Genomic DNA, 23,437 nt, shown 5'->3' with positions numbered 1-23,437 from the left:
AGATATTCAGTTTGTGGTGAACACAGCTACAGTAGAAGAGATAAATGTAAAGACTGCATTGCAAGGCTTGGCTGCCAGCAATGAAAAAGACGAACAGGTTGACCGAGAAGATTCTGGTGACTCAAAGGCCCAGTCATTCCCATCTGATAAGGTCTCTCCTGACGATCTCCCTTTCACAAAAAAGGATAATGTTCCTGCAAGTATCGGATCAACAAACCTTGATGCTTCGACTGCTAAAGATTGTTCAAATGTGGGCGAGAGATCAATTATCAAGCAAGTACAACCTTCCGAGGAAGTAATTGCTATGGAAGAGTGCCAGGGTGGAGACAGCTGTGGTAAGTTGTTCTGTAAGCATACCACAGAATAGATCCTAATGAGCGTAAAGTATTGTAAAACAGTGCATCATTATCCACCGAACCAGCGAAGAGAGTCATTAGAAACATTCCCATCTGCGCCACAGCCGCCACCTTCATTCCCGACTGTTGCTAGTACTTTGATTGCTCTTAACCAAATAGATTTGATTGGTTCAATATCAACTTCATCAGAATGTGTATACATTCGCCTGCTCTTTTCATTTTTTAAGCACGTGTATTTTCTGAAATCTTCTTTAGCTGCCATCGTAAGCAATCAGTTCCCTGAGTTGGCCATTTATATGGAGACAGAGATTAAGGTTGTCGAACACGAGATGCTTTCATTGCACAAGGTGATGGTTAAATTGGAACTGGAGATGAAAGAAGCAATAGACACTGAAGGTTAGTTTTCTATTTTTTACCTTTGCATGAGTCAATATATAAAAACTAACATATTTGCTACAAACATGCAGAACAGTGATTTTCGAGAGCCACTATCCTGAATCCCTACCTTCGAACCTTTCCAACCGTTCACCTCCGTCAAATAACAGCCGAACTATCCTGTTAGTTGAGAGGAATCTTTCGGGGTTCAAAGTGCTTGGTTTCTCTCACGCAACGCTAAAGAAAAACAGTTTCTCCCCTAGGAAGAGGTATAGTCTGGAAACAACTATCCGGGTATACCGTCGCGCCAAATAGAGGGTGATGCATGTAACTAACTAAACACAAATTAAATGCAGCCTTCTTTAATTTCCCCTTTTAGATTGTGAGGCCGAGTTTGAAAGCTTATCACTTGACTGGTTAGCGCTGAATAAGTTCCGTTCTGAACTTGACGAAAGGAAACAAGACCTTCTCACTCTGTAAGTACATCTTATCCTTATAAAGCTGTTTAAACCTTGCTCGATAGTTGGGAACAAGTCAATATGCCAAATTATGGTAATACATATTCAATAGCCAGAACGAATGATTTAAATTAACCACATATAAGCATTAATTCCTTGCATTGTATTTCCATTTGAAAGTTTATTGTATTAAAGCCTTATCTTTCGTCTCTGTTGTTTTTAGTTCCAGACAACAAAACCGGAAAGAGTGTTTGAAGTTCTTACGTCAGGACCTTAAATACCTGTTTGAAGTCAAAGGTGAGAATCAGTTTCTATGCTAGTTCTTCAATGTGATAGTACTAAGTTTTCTTTTGTATGATTTTAAACAAGTGTTCTGTTACCAACGCCTGGGTTTTTTATGCAATCCTTTATTTGTCTGTTATCATATAGTGAGTGATGTTTTATTACGTTTTCTACGGCAGGTTGGAAGAAAACCAGGGAACACAAAGATCAGGAAAAGAATGTCCTGGATCTTATCCTCAACTTGACCAACATGGCCTGAATAACAAACTGCATTAAAAGTATTTTAATTAAGTTGAAATGCTTTTGGTTCTCTTTTTGTAATCTTACTTCGCATTCTATAATGAGTTTGCCATGGATCATTTGGATTATGTTGATTTAAGAGACTTTATTATAAATAACAAGGCTAATTCTGTTTTTACTTTTCTTTCCTTTTGCAGTTTCGATTTTACAACTTTTTCTTTATTTCTGGTCTGGATTGTATGGTAACATGTTTGTATATGGCTAAGAACAAGAGATTATAATCTCTTGCTAAAAATCCTTTGTAAATCTCTAAATGAATATTAACTACTATGAATTCAAATAATTTCTATTGTTGTAAAAATTTTCATTTTTTAACGTAAGTAACTATCTTATAGTTCTAAGCAATTTAAAAAAGACGAGAAAAGATAAAGATCTTTATCTTTTCTCGTCTTTTTTCAAATTGCTTAGAACTATTTCATGAGTATAAACACCTCTTTTGTGAATGTTATATCTTAAGTTCAGGGTCACGGACAAAAGATCTAACAAGGTTTCTTTTCATTACGACCCTGTTATCTTTTATTTTGATTACGTTTTATTTCAAAGGTGAAGGTAGATAGATCTAAGGTAAAGTCATAGTTTACGTATTTCAATTCAATGGCTTTGTTTTCTTCCAATCAGATGCGCTGATATAGAATCATTTGTAATGAAAGTGACGTAAGCGGTTACAAGATCACTGCACGTAACTGAATACTTCACCTTTGGCACTGCACACTTTTTTTTTTGTTCGTACTTCTCTTTTCTTTTTCTGTTTTTTTTTTCCGCTTTTTTGTTGATTTTAGGTAGGCAGGTTATATATCTCTTGGTACTTTTATCATTTTTAGGTAATCCGTATTTTCAATTTTGACTTAGGATTTTTTTTAGGTATTTTGTAATTTGGGTTTGGAATCTTTTTTGCAATTTTCTCATCCTCTCCCTTTTCCCTTTTTTTATTATTTTGGGTTGTTTTTGTTTCCTTTTCCTTTTTTCTTTCGTTTTTTCTTCCTTTTTTCTTTTTGAATAACATTGCCCTTTTCCACCACCTGTATTAACAGCGATTCGAACGCTGTGGGTTATGTTGGGTGGTTTTCTGGCTGCATGCGTCACTTTTCTTTGCGATCAATCCATATCAGTGCTGACGATTAACCGAATGCTAAGACAAGGAGACTGGGACTCATTGAGTATAACGTCACGCCATTACTTCACCAGGGAAAGGAGTAACGTAATCGCCTTAGGTTTTTTCTTTCAAATTGACACGAGATCATTTTTGATTCAATTGTGAACATATTGAGTTTCCTAATTTTCATTGCGATTTTTTTCGCTATCTCCTTATTTTACCTTGATTTACAAAATAATTGTAAATAAATGTAAATGAAAAAGAAACACGACATTTCTCAAGTCTTTTACAAAGTCCATCTTCTCGCCCTTTTGCTGTTGATTTGCCAATAAAAAAGCAATTTCTCATGTTTCATTATTCCCATTAGTCACCATACCCTCACCTCGGTTCGGATTGTTACCCTCATAGGCATTTCAGATTTGAACGATTCATGACCTTGCTTTTACGGTTTTGATGAAAATTTTAGCCATTTTCTGCAGTTGTGACCGGTTTATAAGGTCAACTGGTCCAGCTCAGATCGACAAGAACTCAGTTGAAACGGTCAGCGATAATTAAAAAAGCCAAACGGTTGACATGGCAAAGAACTAGACTTTTTATTACTAAAAAAAATCTTATTAAGCAACAGCCAAATAGGAATAACCACATTTTATAACAGAGTCCCACCGCGCTCTTTAATCTCTCTGCCATTGTTGTGTGCCCGGCGGAAATTTATAGCAGCTTTGCTCGCTCGAACCTTCGTACGTAGTTAACGAAACATGTCAGAAGCGTCATGAAACTACAAGCCTCGGGGCGGAGGATGAGGGGGGGGGGGGCTGGTGTTACTATGCCACTGATTCTGGGCATATCAAGAAACCAAGGAGGTTGATGGTGCAGAATGTGGAAACATTTACATAATTTAAAAACCTCAATTACCCTGGGACTCACCCAAGATACATAGTGGTGACTTACATCAACCTGGCGTAAATTTGTGGTTTGGGTGTAACTTTAAATTTGACGTTTTAAAACCGTCAACTTTACAACATTTTTGAGACGATGTCCATTTAAAATAAAAACCCCGCGTCTCCCCATTACGTTTTCTTCTATTATCTTTATTCTTATCATCATTACTATTATTACTATTATTATTATTTTTATTTCTATTATTATTAGTATTATAATTACTATTATCATTATTATTTTAACTTCCATAAATCATTGTGATTTTTTCTGATCGCCAATTTCTTGGTTTCTTAGAAGCAAGGAACATTTCCGTGGAGCTTTCAAATACCAATTTTAATTTCGTATTTATTCCAAATTGGGGCGTGGCTAAGAGCTCACCAGTAAGAGCTATTTGTAAGGGCGTCCTCGTACCACTGGAGTAAAACAAAATTGCTATCGTATTGACAAGTTTTCATTCAGTGCCTCTAGTGTTAAAATATCACTTAGTGATTATTACTACAATAGAGCACTCAGGGAGAATTACAATCACAGGAACGTTCGCAGCTCATCTGAAAGGTTCATTTTACGCCCTTAGATAAAGAAAAAAAACAATTTTGGTGTCGCTCGAGCCTGTTGAACTCCCCATGGATGTAACTTCTTGACAGCAGACAAGCATAGGATATCACAAGTTCTTGTCTAGTACAATGAATACAGATTTCACTCCAGTCCTCCTTGAGCGTAAGTTAATAGTCAACTTGAAACCCTAATGAAGCTTTATCAAACCACCAACCTACCTCTCATTGTCCAGTTTGTGATTCTATCTTTAATTGTATTTTTTAGGGCGGTCTAAGGTGGGAAGGGGAAAAAGTTTTAACTATTATGGCTAGGATTGTAGCTTGTTCAGTATTGTTATCACACCTCACATCTCTCCGTACATTGTAAGAATTTGGTTTGTACAAACGAGAGGATCAGATCGGAAAGGGGAGGGGCAAGGGGGAGGGGGTACTAATGCACGCCTTTTTTCAACCAAAGTGTCAGCCTTGTATCAGCTGACTGTTAAATGTTTCCTGTATGAATAAATAGGAAAAAAACACAAAAAATACAATTACCTAAATCGTTATGAAACGACTTTAAAGCCATAATGGTACACGGGTGAGGAAATGTGAAGAAGCGGACATCTTTTTTCCCAAATGCATTTATTTTTCTCATTTAGCTACTTCTACTTCAACTGCTATGGAGAAATTTCAAGTTATTCCAACCGGCCTCAGTCAATGTAGCGCACTGAGCGCGCGCAACATGCATTCGAAGCAATTATTTTCATGGCAACATGACATCACAATGAATGAAGCAGAGATCCTTGGAGTTCATCTGAGAGATTTTGTGAGAAGCAGTGATGGCTTGTGTTCTCATACCGTTCCGTCGGGAAAAAGAAAGAGCTGATAATTTTTTGATCACAGCATCTGTTTCACTATTGAATGTTGAATTACGCAAGAAAAAGTGGTAAGGGACACGATAAAGTATTTTCTTTCTCTCTTTTCTATTAAGAGTTTAGTCTTCGAAGCTGCTTGTGTCACCAGAGTCAAATTCTTTTTTACTTTTCTGATTAGAAAATGATCAAAAGTTAAACCCTGAAGAAGCATGCAATTTCGGAAATAATATAAATTTCACTATGATTAATTGAATTGAGGAAAAAAATATGCGTTTTAGAATTTGGTCGAGTTCGATTTCACTGTTGAATACCGCGTGAGACTTAAGCAACAGAAACAAAGGGTCATTCCCCAAACTGAATATTGTTTGCTCTTTGAAGTTGCAAGCCTCGGTGAAAAACAAATACTAAGCTAATTGGTATTTTTCACGGCAGTGCTGCGAGAGAAAGTTTTTGATAACGGTCAATCATTGACAGCGAGGGGGAGGGAGGGGTACGTTTTACTAGTTACCAGTCTTGGCATAAAGACATCATGGCGCCCGCCTTGAAGATACAATGTACTTCTTTGCCTTTCGCCGTATTCCAAAACAACAAAAGATGTAAGCGCATCTCAGCCCTTGAATCATAAAACGCCAATCGCTTATACAAGGGTAGAATCCGCACTGAACACAAATACGGTTAACTGTAGCAACTTTTTCACATTATGCTGACATTCGTGTTTTCTTCCTCAATTAGGTATCCACACAAGCTTGCAATTTTTTGGAAAAAAAGGAAGGCGAAATACAGTACAAAGGTAGTCAACTTAGACTTTGGATCTCGTATCTTTCTCTCTTAGCTCATTAAACGTTATTGATTTCTTAATCGTCAGTTTGAGTTAAAGAAATATTTCTTGCAATTACTTTTTCTCTCAGCCTGTAGCATGGTTTGGAGGTGTTGAAAATGGTTATCGTGGTGTTCATTTTTGGCCTGAGCCTGAGCCAGTAGATAGTAAACTTACTCTCCTCAAGGTAAGTTTCAAACAAAGGCAACATGAGGTACAAATATGGGGACAGATTTCCGTAAAGTGCCACAGCATTCGGAAACGAAATTGTGGTCCAAAAGGCTTGCTTTCGTCATAGTTTTCTTTATCCAAGAGCTCTCTGCATAACGAACTATGGGGAAGTGCGGAAATCTCGGCCAACTTTTTGAAACCATCGTTTTCGTAAACATGTACTGAAGCCTTCCTTGCTTTTTTCTTACGCTTGCTGCTTCCACCGATTCAATTTGCGTTACGTGTTAAGAAATTTTGAAATAAAAACAGTCCATCTTTCGTTGTAAAGGTTTCTTGAAGCCACAAGGTTTTTAATATAACTACCCTTTCGAAATGGCTTTTGGAATTCCTAGGAATTCCTAGGAATTTATTCCTAGGAATAAAGGTGTGAATTTCACGGTAAATTCGGACTGGGAATTCCTAGGAATTCCTAGGAATTCCTAGGAATTCCCAACCATAACAACTCTGGTTCTAAAAACCTAGAAATTCCTAGAAATTCCCAGAAATTCCCAAAAATTCCCAGAAATTCCAAGTTTATAGCCAACAGGACTTGGAATTCCTAGGAATTCCAACTCAGAGAACCAATGACTTTCCCTGAAAAGCTGTAAATCTAAAAAATTCCTAGGAATTTCTGGGAATTTCTGGGAATTTCTGGGAATTTTTGGGAATTTTTAGGAATGTTTAAGAATTACTGGGAATTTTAAGCAAAAATTTGAGGCTAATAATATAAAATAAATACTTGAAATTAAAAAAAACCCAGCTAAAATTCAAGTATTCAATGAAATTTATTTAGAAGCTTAATTTAAGGCTTACATGTAAAATATTTTTGATTAATTATTAACATCAATGTGTGGTAATATTAGGATGGAATTTGATTTATTTTTCTTTTCTTGAAAACTTCATACGGATTAATCCTCAATTACAGCTATTCATATAAAATAGTTCTAATCAATCATTAAATTTGGTTTGACACAAATTGTGAATAAAATCTGTTGATTCTTTTCCATAAAATACAATATCTTAAGTTATATTTGAAAACCAAGCACTCTTGGGAGTGAAGTGGCTAATTACAGACAAATAAAATTGATTTTTTTGATTAAAATCTTGTTGTAACTGTAACAATAAATTAGAATGAAGTTATCCTAAACTGCAAACTTAGCTGCTGTTTGTACTGTTTGTATTTTTTTTCCTGGGCTCACAATGAGTTGGCCTTGAATGAGGTTGTCCTTGACCATTTTGTATCTGGATTCCTTGACATCTGAATTTGAAAAAAAATAATATATTAAAATATGTATATTTAAAGCTCAGACCAGGCTTTTAAGATGGCTATGAGGAAAAGGGCATTCATTGGATTCTCAAATTGAGAAATCTCTGTTATATTGAGTGACTTTTATATTGGAGTTAGTATATCTCTCTCATGGATTTTACTAAAAAAGGGCTGAATACATTATTTTGTTTTTACCAAGGAGGGCTTCTTTATGTACTAAGGTTTGTTTAATAAGAGTTCCTATTATGAATCTTGAATGTTCCCAAACGTGACTAGAGGAATCTTGAAACCTTACTGATAGGTTTATTTCATTGTAAAGCATAATAAGCTTAAGAAACTGCGGCATGCAAGTGACCGATTCGATTCTCAGAATTATTCTAGTTTCAGTTGCGCCGAGCGTTATGTAAGCTTAATTCAACCCGCTACATCTATTCTTTTATAAGATTTTGATCACGTAACGAATATCGCAATTTTTACTCACCACAAACTTTCAAAATCGTAGCTTTACAGATGGCCACTCGACCCTTGTTTGTACCAGTCAATATGTCAACTGTTGTCCCTTCTTTTAACTCCACGGCGCCAACGACTTTCTTTTCTTTTACAACACTCACGCCATTCTCGTTTTCCCATTGAACCACAATAAAAGCTATCTTTAGAAATGTTATATTAAGCAAAACAGTTGAGAAAAGCGATCAACCGATGAAAAGTACATTCAAAGATGAGTGCCAAATGGGAGTTACTACATCAAGGGCGACGAGCGGGGATAGAAAAAACGACCCAAATACGAGTGGTCAGCAGTGAAACAACTTTCATACCTCATATATAGACATATCATTTGTAGTATCAGGAAACAATCGTGTTGTAAAGCCGAAGTGTAAACAGTTTACTTCGCTAAATAAAATGTTAAGCAATTCAAAAGTGTTGATTGTACATATATCTTTTACTGCTTTAATAAACAATGAAGGCATCGGTGGCATCCGAAAGGTACCAAGAAGAATTAAATGTACGTTTTGTAGTTGCAGAAAACAATCGTGTTGTAAAGCCGAAATGTTACCAAGTTACACTTCGCTACTTAAAAAGTTAAGCAAGTTTCCTCAAGCTTTAACTGGAACAATACTTTTAATGCTCTATTAACCAACGGAGGCATCGGGAAAGGCATTGGTGACACCGGGAAAGGCATCAAGAAGAATGATATTCACGTTATGTAACTTGTTGTGTGACGAAAAAAACGTATCTTGACTTGTTCAAAGCATTAATCACAGTTGGCTTCCTTTTCACTTGAATTTTGTATCCACAGCCTAAGATGAGAAATTTAAAATTTCTATCAGCTGAAGTTCTTTTACTGCATATTATATATATTCAATCGCCCCCAATTCACGTGGAAAAAAGGCAAGTAGGAAAACACTGAGCTTCGAGAAACAGCCATGTTAAGGCTAATGTATTTACCATTCCTTAAATATTTACAATCAAGACCACTCGTTTAGGAGACCTTTTCTCAAAAGATCCACACGTGCAAATAATGCTGTTTTCAGTTCGAAATGTTTTTCTTCCTATTCAATTGAACAACTGACTTAGCGTTTAGGCAGAGAAAAAAAATCACAAAGTTTGAATTCTGGGATGTTGTCCACTGTTGGCTCCATCAAGTTACGATTCTGCACCATTGACGCTCGCGAAAATCTATCTTAATTGACTACCAAGGACTGTATTTCTTATCTTGCAAATTAAGGTCTGTACATGACATTAAGTTCATCATCTGGTTCGTTGTTATAGTCAGCTTTAAAATTTAAACTCTACTTGTGCTGACAAGAAGCCACCCTAAGGGCAGGTGAAATGTTGCGTAAGCGTCTCCGCGAAAGGCACATCCAGACAACTTGCATGGAAAAACTGGCCACAGCTATCGCACCCAAGCCAATCCTCTCCATCGTCGTCTTTGCAAATCTTACAGACCAGCTAGCTACAAACCATATATATAATTATTCTTGGTGCCTTTCCAAATGCCACTGACTCCCTCTCCGAAGCCTCCATTGTTTATTAAAGCAGTAAAAGATATGAGTTCAATCAACACTTTTGAAAAATTGCTTAAACTGTGAAGTAAACTGTTAACATTTCGGCTTTACAACACGATTGTCTCTGGAACAACAAATTATGTCTCTATATGAATTATAAAAGCTGTTTCACCGCTGACCGCTCATATTTGGGTCGTTTTTTCTATCCCCGCTCGTCGCCCGTGATGTAGTAACTCCCGTGCCAAATGGAGTCTTCTTTGTTTCCGATCACGGGCATGATCACGTGGATCTTTTAGGACTTGTCATTGGCTAGCAGAGTGAATCCGCTGGCTTGCCGATTGCAGTGTTAGGAGAAGTGCCCAACTTTGTTCTGACTTCTCCGACCGGTTCTCTGCTTCTAGGAGATGGATAGCTTGGTGATATATATATGTCATTTGCCGGCTGGGAGGTCCGTATGGTGAAAAACTGTGACCGAGGTTTTGAAAATACTGCCCGAGGCCGTAGGCCGAGGGCAGCATTTTCAAGACCGAGGTCACAGTTTTTCACCATACGGACCGACCCTTAGCCGGTAAATAACATATTTATTGTTTTTAAACTTGACGAAATTCTTTCCGAAAGCACCCGAATGACTTATGGCCGTAAATACGGCAAGATCTTCCATAAACTGAACAATTTTTGAGTGAGTAAATGGTAGTTAAAATAGAGGTGATGCAAATTTAAGAGAGATGCCTCAGCGAAACATTTTCATTTCCGTAACGATAAAGGTGATTTAAAAGGCTTCCAAACAAACTTTGAAACATTATTTTTACAAGTATCTGTCACAATCTGACACCTGTCAATTAGAGAGCGCACAAGAAAAAAAAATCGTAGGAACATTTGAAAACCAACAGAACTAGTTTGGCAAGGACTGTCACGACAATGTTTTCTTAGAAATCAGTTAATGATCTAACGGAAAGTATTATTTACTTTCATCGACCATTCATTCATGTACGAAGATTTACCTCTGTTCATTAAGTAAACGGTGAGGAAAGTAATTGTGAGTAAATTCAATTTTTTATTTTGAAGTTGTGAGAGTTTGCTTGTTTGTTTGCTGTAATGGCGTGTTTAACTCTGATCTTTCCTTCACAAAAACTAAATTCGAACGGCACACTCCAACGAGACACAAGGGAATTTAATGCAGCCTTTTCTCAATTCCTTCAATTTCTGTTGTGCAATTTAAGGTACAAATGTCCAAATTGAACGGAATTGGAAAGACTCACCAGGAGCGTATATTTGTTGTAGAACTTAAATTAAAACTTCGCTCGCTTTTTTTTACTATGAACAAATTGCTCGAGAAAATTCAGATATTCATTGAATGAAAGTTCCATCGTTCAGTTTAACTGTAACCAAATACCTCACGTTTCAACTTTCTGGGTACTTTTTGTGAACGATTAAAATTAATTGCAGACGGTTTTTAGGCCGCTTGTCAACCAACGTAATGACACTATTGTTTATACAAATTCATTCTGAAACCAATATTTTTCTGTCAACCAAAGTGATTTGATAGAGAGAAAAGGGAGGATTCATAAGTTATTTATCGGCTTGAGGTAGTGACCGACGTGTTTGCTTAAAAATACTGCCCAGCCGGAAAACGAGGTATATTTATGAAAAATGACAACGAAAGTTGGGATGTACTCGGCGACTCACGAAAGCGTTACCGTGGCCCGTGGGCAGAGATAGGAAAATACTGACCGGGTAAAGAACCAATCAGATTGCAAGATTCGTTACCGTGCCCTCTAAAAAAACAATAAAAATAAAGATGTGAGCTCACTCTATGTAGAAATAATCGACAAGAATCGATCGTATTACAAATGCACGATTTGTGGCCGAAAGTTGTCGAGGAAACAAAGACTCGAAACTCACTTGAGTTGTGTTAATGGCAAAGGTGAGAAATAACACAAGCCAATCACAGTTTTGAATGCGACTACAAATCGTCTTTTACCCTCATATTTATAAAAGAAGGATACCACATTCGGAAGTATAAGAGATACATAGATGATCCCAGTGTACCAGTACCTAAATCTACAAAGCTTGACCGTAGCAAGCGTTCAGCAACACGTTCCAACACCGCCATCTCGATTTCTCAGTCAGTCGTTTCCACTGAACTTAAAGCAGTATTGACAACAGAGTAGAGTGCGTCTTACAAAGGAGAAACATTTGTACAAGAGACAGAAGTAGCTAGATGCGATTACAGAGGTGCGTTGGAACTCTGGTCCACAAATAGTTATGCACTGCCCGAAGTATAAAACAATTTTGCTGATAGCTGACAGACAGAGAAGAACAACAAGTAAACTTAAGAGCTGTTATTATTGAAGTGTGACTAGCACTTTTCATTTTTATATAAAGAAGGACTTGTAGTTTGCACCAAAAATAAAAAGATGTAATGTTTTTTGGGAGATCCAGTGATTGGGACATTTAAGAAATTAAGTTATGAAAGGAAACTTGGTTGGTACTTCTCACTACTAACAAGTCTTGTTGACAAATATTTTCAGATCAGAGTTTCAAATAAAGTAAATTGAAGACGTCATATAAAAGGTGTTTTTCCTCAAAGGGAACATTGACTACCTCTGTCTTGTCTGCATGCCAAATGTTTGCAAAGTGTGTGGATGATCCACAAGTATTGGAACTCTTACAAAAATGTTTTGTAAGAATAAAAACAGCAAAACAAATTACAGCAACTAGTCATGAAAATAGAGCAAAAAACTGAAAAAAAAGCAGCAACAACAATCATGAAAAAAGAAAGATTAATTAGGTGTTGAATTTGTTTGTCTAAAGCATGAAATTTCTACTAAAAGTATTGTCAACAAAAAGTCTCTGACAGTGTTTGAGGCAACTGAGCTTGACTGTTCCAAGGTTTTCTAACAAAGGCAACCAGTAATGTAGGTTAGGGAAGTAAGATAAAAATGTAATTATTGTTAATTATTGTGGAAGTTGGCAATTTCCATTTAACATAACTGACAGCTGGTTCATGAGAAAATCCATATTAATGTAAAGATTTACTAAAACTTAGTTTGAGTAATAATTTTCATGATCTTTAAGTTATAAACATGTACATGTATGTATATCTCTTGGTAGGTTTTGTATAGCATACCTTTTATTGAGCCAAAGTTTTAAGCCCCTGAAATGACTCTTTCTTAAAACCTTCACATTCAAGGTATTGAGAATTTCTTAGAATTTATGTGGACCTCAGGGTATTAAAATCGCCTCAAATTCAATTCCCAGAAATTCCCAAGAGTTCCACACTTCTTAAATTATAGGTAGTTTGTAAAGCTGAGAATTCCTAGGAATTCCTAGGGATTCCAAGTCCTCACAAAACTGGAGTCTTCCTTTCCCAGAAATTCCCAGTAATTCCAAGCTTTTTAAATCAGAGCTAATTTGCATAGTTGGGAATTTTTGAGAATTCCTAGGAATTCCTAGGAATTCCTAGGAATTCCTAGGAATTCCCAGAAATTCCCAGAAAACTGGGAATTCAGTTTGCAAGGGTAATTTGCATAATTGGGAATTTTTGAGAATTCCTAGGAATTCCCAGAAAACTGGGAATTCAGTTCGCAAGGGTTAGCCTCTTGCGTTGGATTTACTAAGTAATATTATGCTAATTTGTTAATGTTAAATCTATTATAACTTTCATTGTAAAAGTTCAAAGTACAATAGCTGAAGAGAAAAAAAAATTATGAAATGCTATTGAATCTATGAAACATTTGAGGACAGATGATTAAATTTAAATTGCCAAAACCATGACATGAACTTTACTTCACAATAACGCTCCCTGAAAGTTAAAAGACACTGCACTGGCAAAATTAATAGGGACCTTAACCAGTCAGGAGAGTGATGCCAAGGAAGACAAACTGATTAAAAAATAAATCTATATTTTTGTTCAGAATTTCCTGAATGGCCACATAAATGTTCTTACTGTCTCTAACAGTGCCACATCTCAACCTCTGCATAATGTGTGTGAGCCACATTGAGTTCCATATTGAAACTGAAGTAATTTTCTGTCAGTGTTCCTATACACAGACCACACCAAATTTGATTACTTCATGTTGTTGTTTGGCCAAGGACAGCTTCAACATAAAAAAAGTTCTAAACGCTAGTGCTTAGCTATTGTTCTGCTCATTCGGTCTTTTGTTTTGCCACATCTTTGTTTCCATCATTCTCATGGTTTGTTCAAGGTCCCTAATATTGTTGTTATCAAGTTTGTTTCTTTATTTTAAAACAATGTTTATTTGTATTTGTAGAACCCAGAGGATGAAATGACAGAATATCAAGAAAAGCAGTGGAATATTTACATCTGTAATGTAAGCTTTTCCCTTTTCAATTTTACATGAGCATGTAGTTGCTCTTTGCCTTTGACATTATTTTCACTCCACACACTTTGGAGTAAATCTGAAAACTGTTCATCTTCCTCTTGCTTCTTTGAAATCATTAGGTGTTCCCCAGTGGTCGTCACCAGCTTCTGGCCACTGGCTGTATTGATATCAGCAATTACATTACAGAGATGCCTGGAAAAGTGGATGTTACTGTCACCCTTAAGCCAGCAATCAAGAAAGTTGTTTCTGGTAAAATTGAGTTTGAATTATCATGGATTATCCAGGAAGATGATGGAGTCATTCAGTGAGTATCCTTCAGTAATTCCCATAGCTAGTTATTGTAATGATCATCCAGCTTATGTTTGGCATTTAAAAATCAGTTACTATGATAATGTTATTTTAGATCCATGAACTTGATCAGTAAACTTTCAAAGTGAGATATTATCTATTGTGCTGCATTAGCAAGTGTCCACTAATATATAAAATATAAAAGTTCACTTGCTCAATGGTTTTTATTCATGCAATTATTATTTGTTTTTATTATTATTATTATTATTTACAGTCCCACAGATGAAGAGATATGGGAAGAGATAATGCAGGAGGTCAGGGAGGAACAAGCAAGAAGAAAAGCTGAGGGAAAGACAGCAAAATATAAATCTTTGAAAAAAAGAAGGTGCAGGAAATGTGGGTGCTCAAGTAATACAGACATTGCCACTGAAGAAGACAAAAAGAAAGATAAAAGCAATGAAGTTGGCAGCTCAAGTGGTACAAACATTGCTGTTGGGAAAGATAAAGAAACTATTGAACAACAAGGTGGCATCTTCCCAAATGCTGAACCTCAGGTGGATCCCTCATCTGGCAGCAATACCAAAGTGGGGTCAGGAAAGGTCAGGAGGCAGTCTTCACCTCATCATGCACATCTTAGCCCTGCTCCACCCCAACCACACCCATCTGCTAACCAGGGACTGCCATCAGAGAGTGAAGAGAAAAAAGGGGTGCAGAGTAAAAGGAACCTTCATAAAACTGTCAGGTTTCAAATTGATGAACAGCCTGAGGTATTACATCTTGTTGTACATGATGAAGAAGCACTGGACTCCTTGCCTGTGTTGTCCTCAGAAACTTTTTACAGAGAAACAGTTTTCATCGAGGAAGATGAAGTTGCAACAAAAGAGAAGTGCATTCTCAAGAGAGATGAAAATTCATGTAAGTTCTGTTTTGTTTCTCAGCCTCCCATTCTAAATGGAAAGGGGCTTAAATTTGATTACTTTTCTCTTGTTTGATCTGATTTATTTTCAATCAAACAGTTTTATTGTAAGACTCCTTGGAACTTTGATCTATAAGCGCCAAATAAAAGTCATAACTTTACATTTTTTATTCTGAATTACAACTATTTTTGTTGATTTTGATGGCAACTTTTTTGTTTAGCCTCAAGTGGAAGCCAGCTTCTCTCAGAGTTGGCCAGTTATATTGAAGAGGAACTGAAGCTTGTTCAAGATGAATTATTGTCTTCGGAAGAAGTCCGCTCAAAAGTAAAACTTGAAATGCAGAGAGCCATGTCATCAGGTGGGTGATCCATTTCCAAAATGATCAAGTGAAATACCTTGGAATTTTAAATCATACAAAGAATATATTCCATTCGCTTGTTGAGTCAAATTTCAGAGCAGGAACTCCTTCGTTAAAAAACTTATGTTAAGTTCTTTTCCCCACTAATGAGTTATAAATCTTTTACTCCAGGATCTTATAAATAATTCTCTTTACTGTTTGTAGTACAATTCTTATGATATTAGATCAGTAAATTTGGTATTGAATGGACTTATAGCCTGCTTTATATTGTTTTGATATTGTAAGGATAAATTCTGTCTTGATCATTCTCAGGAGTGAAAGCATTAAAAATATTAAAAAACAGCTAATCCCCAAACTAGAGATACTGCAAGTTTTTACACTTATTTCAGGTGTTATAAGCCATGCTTAACTTACACAGCTTATAATATGTATTTGTTTAATTTTTGTCTGTAGACCACAAAAAAGAGTTTGAAAGCTTAAACCAAGGCTGGCTTATATTGGATAGCTTCCATTCCAAAGTGATGAAAAGAAAAGACGACCTTCTTGCCCTGTAAGTAATAAAGACTTATTTTAGAAGCGCAATAAACATGTCCATTATGACCTAAAATGTAGTCTTACATTGTAATCCATGATCCAAAAACTCTGCACAGGTGCTTATATATGTTTACCAATTGCCTTTGATATGGATAACTGATCTATCTATCACATATTGCTTAATTAGTTTCTCTGGATTCATTTTTATTATTGTTAATAATAAAAAATGTGAGCAATGGAATGAATAATGTTTGATTTACAGATTGTGAACTTCCACTGCTTGTCCTTGTTATTTATTTGGGTTTTTCAGAGACTGTAGTGGTTCTGCTTAACTAAAGGTTGAATTTAGCTTGAGGCAGATTTGCATGATTTTCTGTTTTCCTTTCACCAATATAGTGACAAAGGAAAAAGCATTGAAAATTGTCTTAACTTGCTGTGTTCAGATTTGAGACGCCTTTCAGAAATGGAAGGTAAGTATTCAGTTGTTTCTCCTCCTTTTTCTTAGTTTCTCAGTTTAGTGTTATTGGGACTGGTTTAGTGAGCCTTGATTCTTAACCCTTTACACCCTAACATCATTCTGTATATATATAAATACTCCAAAGTGTTGTCTTTACATTTCCTAAGGTGCTGACTGGTGAATTTGTTTAACAACCTTGAGTTTCTTCACATAGTGATCATTTTCTTTATCCTTGTGATATTCTTAAGAGAAATTAGATGCTATTCACTCTTCAGGGTCAAAGTCAGAAGCCAATATGTAGATAATTAGGGAACAATGTTTTGTATTTTGATTTTAGGGTGGAGGAAAACAGATGGGAACAAAGCTCATGAAAAAAGAGTTGCTGGACTCATTGCTGCAATTCGTCATCAGAGCCTTCATGCCTAAATAATGGTAAGAAACAATAATCTTAACTAATTTGAAATGCAAGTTATTAATTGTGGCTCTGTATCTTAATTAGTTGAAATTCAAGGCTTTTAGCTAGTTTCATTTTCAGTGTTTTTGATTACTACAATCTAGCAATAAAACATACTGTCTATAATTCTGTCATATGAAGTGGTGCAGATGTTCTTATTTTGGTTTATTTTCTTTTTTGCATTTCAGAATGAATGAAAATCCGTCTACTATTTTTTAATATTGGTCATTTGTGTTTTGGATTCTTGTGAAAAAATTGTGGCAAGAATTGCCTTTTAGTAAGAACATGCTGCTGCTCTTTTTTCAAACAAATTGTTCTTGAATAAGTTCATTTATAACAGTATCTTAAGTATGATTTTTTCTAAAAATGATATATGATATTGAGTGCTCTATATTCAGAACGAAAAATTATTTTGATGAAACATTTTCTCTCACCATTGTAAATAATCCTTTGTAAATAGTCCAAAACATGTTTTGTAAACAGGTCATGGTGCATTCTTGTTTCAATCTTTTAATGGGAATTGAATTTTTAAGAATTAATCTCTTCCTGCAGTTTTTATGAAGCCACTGTAGTTTGTAATAACAGCACATTCCAAATCCTTTTCCTTATTTTGAAATGATGTACTTTAAGTAGTTCTGATAAGACAGATCTCCTGTCTAAATTGTAAACAATATTTTGTAACTAGCTCATCTTATAGTTTGTGAAGTTTATCATCTGTACAAAAACCCTTTATTCCTGCGATATTCATGAAGCCACTGTTAAAGTAACACATTCCAAATTATTTTTCTTATTTTCAAAAGATCTACTTTTCAAATAGTAACTCACAGGTAAAAGACCTAATACTCTGTTGTCAATATAAATTGCCTAAAAATGAAGAAAAACTTTGTTTACTTCTCAAAGATTTTTTGAGGTAAAGCAAAGCAAATGTCAACAGTCATGCTAAGTGGTTACATGTGCACATGTGGCATTTTGGTTTATAAGTGAATCAGTATTGGTGCTGATGTTGGGGGAACACATTGTAATGGAGACTGAGAGACAATCAGAGCGACTTCAATATATATTCAGAACTTAATCTCTCAGAAATGATGACATAATCGATTCAACTTTCAAATCTGTGACATGTCAGTCCTCCTCATTAATTTCAGCTTGAAACTCTTTCTTGGTGCAGTTGAAGTCTTATTTATCAATCACACATGAAGTTTTTTTCTTTGTTGCATAACATTTTATATGTAACACTCTTGTACTGACATTGGTATTGAGGTCATTATGCAGTGGCTCTGAAATAAAAAAAAAAAGTTAAAAGTTTATGCTCATAACTTCCTGTTATTATTGGATGGTTTCTTTTAATTTGTAGTACTTTTGTATGTACATTACTACTGAGATCGTTTTGCAGCGGCTTCAAAGTATGAAAAAAAACCTGTAATTATTTTCTGGCTACTTATCATATTATTTTTTAATATTATTTTATGAATGTTGGTTTTGAGATAATTATACAGTGGCTTCAAAGTATGAAAAGAAAAACCTGTAAGTTAAGTATTAATAAACTTTGTTGTTGTAAAGTATGTCATGATTATTATTGTGTTCATGAAGCCATTTAGATCGATTTTCGAAATTAAAGTGATCCGTGATTGCGACAGTTTTACATCACCATTCTCGGTGACTGGGCCAGAAAACTCGCCCCAAATGCAAAACTAAGACTAGTCGCTGCTCACTTTTTCCCGCGCTTTGGGCAGTTTGCTTAGCCTCACTAATAGTTCTCATTGGCTCCTTGACTGACCCTCGTGATCACATTGGTTTATATCTTTCATCATACTGTGAAAATTTACACGACTCGCGTGAGTGAGGAAATTAAAGTGATCCGTGATTGGGACAGTTTTACCTCACTATCCTCAGTGATTGGGCCAGAAAACTCGCCCCAAATGTAGTACTACAACCTAATAAGAGAGATATGTGGGAACTATTAGCTGAGCCGGGCTGATTATTTTTTACAAGATGACTATCGTTCCGTTTTAAAATTACCTTAGCCGGTTAAGATTGAAGAGATCTTGACGCAAGTGTTAAAGAAACAAACCAAAGAAATAATGGTTATGACATTAATTATAACAATAACTTTTCGATCGCAAGACAACCAGCTTAACTCACTTGTCATGTGTCGACTTGGCACTCGGAGAGCTCAGATACACAGTTTGTGCTGTGAGCCTCCTGCTGGTCGATCAATTCTGATAACAAGTAATGTGATAATCAGGATATGTATGGTACCATACGATACGCAGGCCACAATCCACTCAGAGCTTTCACCCCACTTCACAGGTTAGAACTGTTGTGCAAGATTTTAAAAGAAGGAAAATCACAAACGGTAAAAACATTTGCGTAACTGTGTAATCATGGTATTAAAATCACCTGATTGCTAATTCTACACCGTCACCGAAACGTGGAGGGGGACAGGGGGCAGGAGCCCGGGAGAGCAGGGGGCGGGAGAGGGCGGGAAGCGGGATGTATATGAGGGCGGGAAGCGGGAGCAGAAATAAAGAAGGCGATAGTTTGTTGTTTATTACTGGGTATTATTCAATCAAGAAAACTTACCTAGCAAAGTTTTGAAATTTCCATTTAACATCACAGGTGCTTAAAAGAACATTTTGGAAGTAAGAAAACGTAAATTTGTACTCTGGCTGAAAAAATAGCATTACTTCCGGTGAATTTGGAAATCCCTTCAATTAGATTACGTCATAGGTCATGGATAACATGACACATGACACATGTACACGTCTGGCAAGTTGTTGCTGTCGAAAATCTCCTGCAGAGAAAGCGATTCAGGTTCATACAGGTCAAATGTCGTCAAAAACTATAACAATCGGCCTCAGTATTTTTCGGTGTGGCAACGAGTGCACATCCCAAATTAATGAAGATTTTTCCTCCTGGTGCAAACTTAAAACTTTCCGCAGAAGTTTACATAGGATTTCAACCTATTGAGTCTACATCCTCTTTCCCAACCTCTCTTCCGCTCTCGAGAGACGAAGAAAAAGGACCCTGGGAACGAGGCTGTCGGGTCTATTACTTCCTCGCGTGCGTAACATACTGAAGCTAGTATACATACAAGAATCAGAGCAGTTGCGCTTTTTGTCTTGTTAGCCGAGTGAGAGAATGATAGGACCTGTGCTCGTCATCAATAACTGTACGTTTTCTTCGGTCGCGTGATGAACATTTCTTTGTGCACCGGGAGCCTGGGGCAGTTGCATCGTCTAGAACCACTTGACAGTGAGCGAAAGCAAATGAATGATCAGCAATTAACTTGAAAACTCCTAGGCTAAACCTCTGTAAGCTGAGAGCGTGAGCACCTACCACTGCCTCCTCAGGCTTACCGCGCATTTCACAAAGATAGAGTTGCACAAGGTCAGTCATTCCATCTTCTTCGCCTCTCAATGGAGATGATGTGTCCACAATCCTCTTTTCCGCCTGAATTGTTAGTTTCCATATCGTTCCAGCGAGTATAACTAACTCGAGATCCGTCAACACACATCCAGAGTCTTTTGGTACTAGGATCTCTAAACAAGCTGCTCCATATCCATTCATTTGGTGTACGTAGAGAGGGAACGGCTTGTTGCTCAGGTGCTGAATTTCTCGAGGCAAGCTTGCCTCGAAGATCTAGCACCTGAGCAACAAGCCGTTGCCTTTTTACGTACACCAAATGAATGGATATGGAGCAGCTTGTATACACATCCTAATATCGAACTATTGAACTGTAACGATAATGACAATTATCGTTTATTACGGGTTTCACGCTTTAGATACTCCTCTTAAGTAAATCTCTGGAAAAACTAAAAACACACGAACGATACGCCTAAAGAGGAGTGAGACCCTACAAAGATTCGGCAACTTTCTGAAAACGCAGTTCACAACGGCAAGTTTCCGGTTTCTCACCATTTATTCATTTAGGTATGTTTGAGTCGAAACATTTTGACCGAAGTCTATTGTAGCTAGTTACCTGAACGCTCGCTGTTCCGATAGAGGCTAGACTTCAAAGTCCGTAAATAAAAATAAATTGAACTTATCAATTTGAATAAACTTGTAAATACATTTGGCTGTAAAAAAAGCCTTCAAAAAGTCTTTTGACAGTCTTGAAAATAAGCAATCGAAAAAGTTTTGATAATCAAAAGTTAAAGAAAAATTAAACAAATGTACACGTCTACCACAGTGTTGATCAGATCACGCACGTCACGCATGAATATAAGAAAGGTTACCAAGGCAGGACGGATGGGAAAATCATCGGCAATTCCAAAAAGGAACACCCAAAACTCACACTTCTGCGCCTGGTCTTTGGTGAATTTGACAATTTTAACTTTATAGCTCCCTTGTAAAAATAAAAAAGTGAAATTAAAAAGGCCAAGTGGTATTTTAGGAACGATTTTGCAAATAAAAAGACAATTAAAAATAAACGGCATTTGTAATATCCATGCTAGATTCACTTCGCTGTCAAATTTAATGCTGGTTTTCCGAGGAAAATCAACCGAACAACAAAACTTTTCATTTATTTTCATTCCTATATGGCCAACTAGTAAACTGCAAGCAGTTTATTTATTTTTGAAACGTCTCAGAGTTTTTACGTGATTTTCTGTTAGTATCTAATATTGGCTTTACGCATTGTCATCACGCTTAACTGAACGGTATTTCGGCGTGCACATCAGTATAAAATAATTACGGCTTTTTTCGTTACGGAGGAAGCTTGATATAAAGAAGTATGACGACGTATCTTTTATTTTGAATCAAGTCATAGCTTTCGTTCCTGTGAAAAATCAAAAGAACTATTTACAGTGGCGTGGTACGCTGGAAATGAGACTAGAAGCTATCGTCATGGCTACATGACATCACAATGGATAAACAGAAGATTTTCATTCCTCTGAAACGCATGTCATCGTTTTCAACAAAAGGAAACAATCATGAGTTTTTTGAAGAAAATGCGTGGAAAAAGTCCAAGTAAAAATCATCAAGAATTACAATTGAGAGCTTCGGTTCGTTCTCCGACTGTGGAATGTGCCAAAGACAAATGGTAAGTGGAGCAAAAAAGAGTAGAAAACTCATCGGGAAAGATCACCGATAAATGTAGGCATGTTAGATTTAGGTGAAGTTTTTTTTCCTATTTGCGCTTTTGGTACGGCAAGAGGATAAAGCAGCCGTTACAAACGAAAACACGCCAGCAAAAGAAAAAAAACGAACAGTTTGTTTTTAAGTCTGGGACAAAAACTGAATGACTCCAAGCAATTTATCACTTAACTTGCGCTTTTTTAGTTTCATCGACGCGCGCTAAATCTCCGTTTAAAGAGGCCAATGAAATTATTTTTGGAAATCGCGGTGATATGACGGCAATTGAGACTCAGAAAAATGAAACTGAAAACCTCTGATAGACTGATGTGAAGATAACAAGATCCCAAATTTTCGAAACTCCATTTTCAAGGAAGGCTTAGATATAAAGCAAGTTCATAAAAAATTGAGTCAAAGTGTTATTTCTTGCTCTTTTAGAGTATTAAGGAAACATTTTGATGACTTGAAGTCACTGTACCCTTGTGATTATCTTGCAGTCTCCCAGACAAGAAAGATTCCATCAGGGAAGAAAGTAGGAGACTGTCGCGTCCAAGATCTTTAAAGAGTTTCCAAAAGGAAAAGCGCGATGGCGATGTTACCAGTGCTGCTGCCTGTTCGAAGGTAGCCACCACAAAGGTCAATGCTGCTCCACTTGCTCCATTGTCAGGCGTCTTTGGTAACCATGAGAAAAAGAAGGAAGTGAAAGCTGGTGCTGACACTAAGGGTAATAGTTCTCAGGCGGTTTCGTGTCGAGGCCGCAATAAAACAAGATCAGGACCAACAAAGGTCAAAAGGAAAGCTCCACCTCCACCGCTGCCTCCCTCTAAGAGGCCTTCCGTTTCTCATACCAGTCCATCTCAATCTGGTTTACCTCGTCCTGTTTCAGCCCGTCCTTCTCCTCCGATACCTCCACCGCGTCAACCACGAACTCGTAAGGCGGCTCCACCTCGCCCCCTCTACCGAACATGAAGGAGCCTGGAAAAAAGAGTGATACCACAAGTGTTAAGAAGAAGGAAAACGAGATGCGCCACTATCCAAAGGATCTAAACCCGTTTGCAAGTTCCAACGGTACCACCGATAATGACTGCTCGTCCCAGAACAGCGGGAAGGCCTCCAGTGCTAGTCGCCAAAGGCATAAAAGAAGACGGAAGAACTGTAAAAGTGGAGAATACCCGATGGAAAATAATCCATTTAATGATACTGATGAGATGAGCGAGGCGCCCTCCAGTACTCGTCGTCAAAGGCGTAGAAGAAAACAGAGAGAATCCATGAATGAGGAATACAAAATGGGAGACATCTCATCCAGTGATACTGATGACATGCGCAACAAGCCCTCTAATACTCGTGGTCAAAGGCGTAGAACAAAACGGAAAGAATCGAATGGTGAAAAATACAAAATGGAACACAATCCATCCAATGATACCGATGAGGAAAATAGTTCGTCAATCTTGGAGTCGACCGATACTTCTGACATGTGGTCTGTTTCTTCATTGGAA

General features: G+C 36.8%; 2 protein-coding genes across 2 annotated transcripts; both read left to right on the top strand.

Moving 5' to 3' along the window:
• Nucleotides 1-706: 706 nt before the first annotated feature.
• Nucleotides 707-1,730, top strand: LOC149040207 (uncharacterized). Its single transcript, XM_089183564.1, has 4 exons — nucleotides 707-752; nucleotides 1,111-1,207; nucleotides 1,413-1,486; nucleotides 1,651-1,730. Exons 1-4 carry the CDS (start codon nucleotides 707-709, stop codon nucleotides 1,728-1,730), a joined length of 297 nt encoding a protein of 98 aa, XP_089039690.1.
• A 3,970-nt stretch (nucleotides 1,731-5,700) lies between these two features.
• Nucleotides 5,701-18,418, top strand: LOC149040206 (uncharacterized). The gene is made up of 11 exons (XM_089182985.1): nucleotides 5,701-5,807; nucleotides 5,944-6,001; nucleotides 6,120-6,215; nucleotides 13,786-13,845; nucleotides 13,977-14,161; nucleotides 14,420-15,060; nucleotides 15,283-15,420; nucleotides 15,874-15,962; nucleotides 16,352-16,424; nucleotides 16,749-16,843; nucleotides 17,054-18,418. Exons 1-10 carry the CDS (start codon nucleotides 5,764-5,766, stop codon nucleotides 16,835-16,837), a joined length of 1,473 nt encoding a protein of 490 aa, XP_089039111.1. The 5' UTR covers nucleotides 5,701-5,763; the 3' UTR covers nucleotides 16,838-16,843; nucleotides 17,054-18,418.
• Nucleotides 18,419-23,437: the final 5,019 nt, after the last annotated feature.

This window comes from Pocillopora damicornis, chromosome 9 (genome assembly GCF_964200805.1).
Source record: "Pocillopora damicornis chromosome 9, jaPocDami1.2, whole genome shotgun sequence".
Lineage (NCBI taxonomy): Eukaryota > Metazoa > Cnidaria > Anthozoa > Scleractinia > Pocilloporidae > Pocillopora > Pocillopora damicornis.
The sequence above is the reverse complement of the archived record's forward strand: the minus strand, read 5'-3'. Positions and strand labels throughout refer to the sequence as shown.

Coding starts and splice junctions, on each gene's coding strand:
- LOC149040207 (XM_089183564.1), top strand. CDS start 707: ATGGTTAAATTGGAACTGGAGATGAAAGAAGCAATAGACACTGAAG. Junction 753..1,110: donor AGAAGCAATAGACACTGAAG/GTTAGTTTTCTA, acceptor TTCCCCTTTTAG/ATTGTGAGGCCGAGTTTGAA. Junction 1,208..1,412: donor AAACAAGACCTTCTCACTCT/GTAAGTACATCT, acceptor TGTTGTTTTTAG/TTCCAGACAACAAAACCGGA.
- LOC149040206 (XM_089182985.1), top strand. CDS start 5,764: ATGTACTTCTTTGCCTTTCGCCGTATTCCAAAACAACAAAAGAT. Junction 6,002..6,119: donor AGGCGAAATACAGTACAAAG/GTAGTCAACTTA, acceptor TTTTTCTCTCAG/CCTGTAGCATGGTTTGGAGG. Junction 13,846..13,976: donor GGAATATTTACATCTGTAAT/GTAAGCTTTTCC, acceptor TGAAATCATTAG/GTGTTCCCCAGTGGTCGTCA.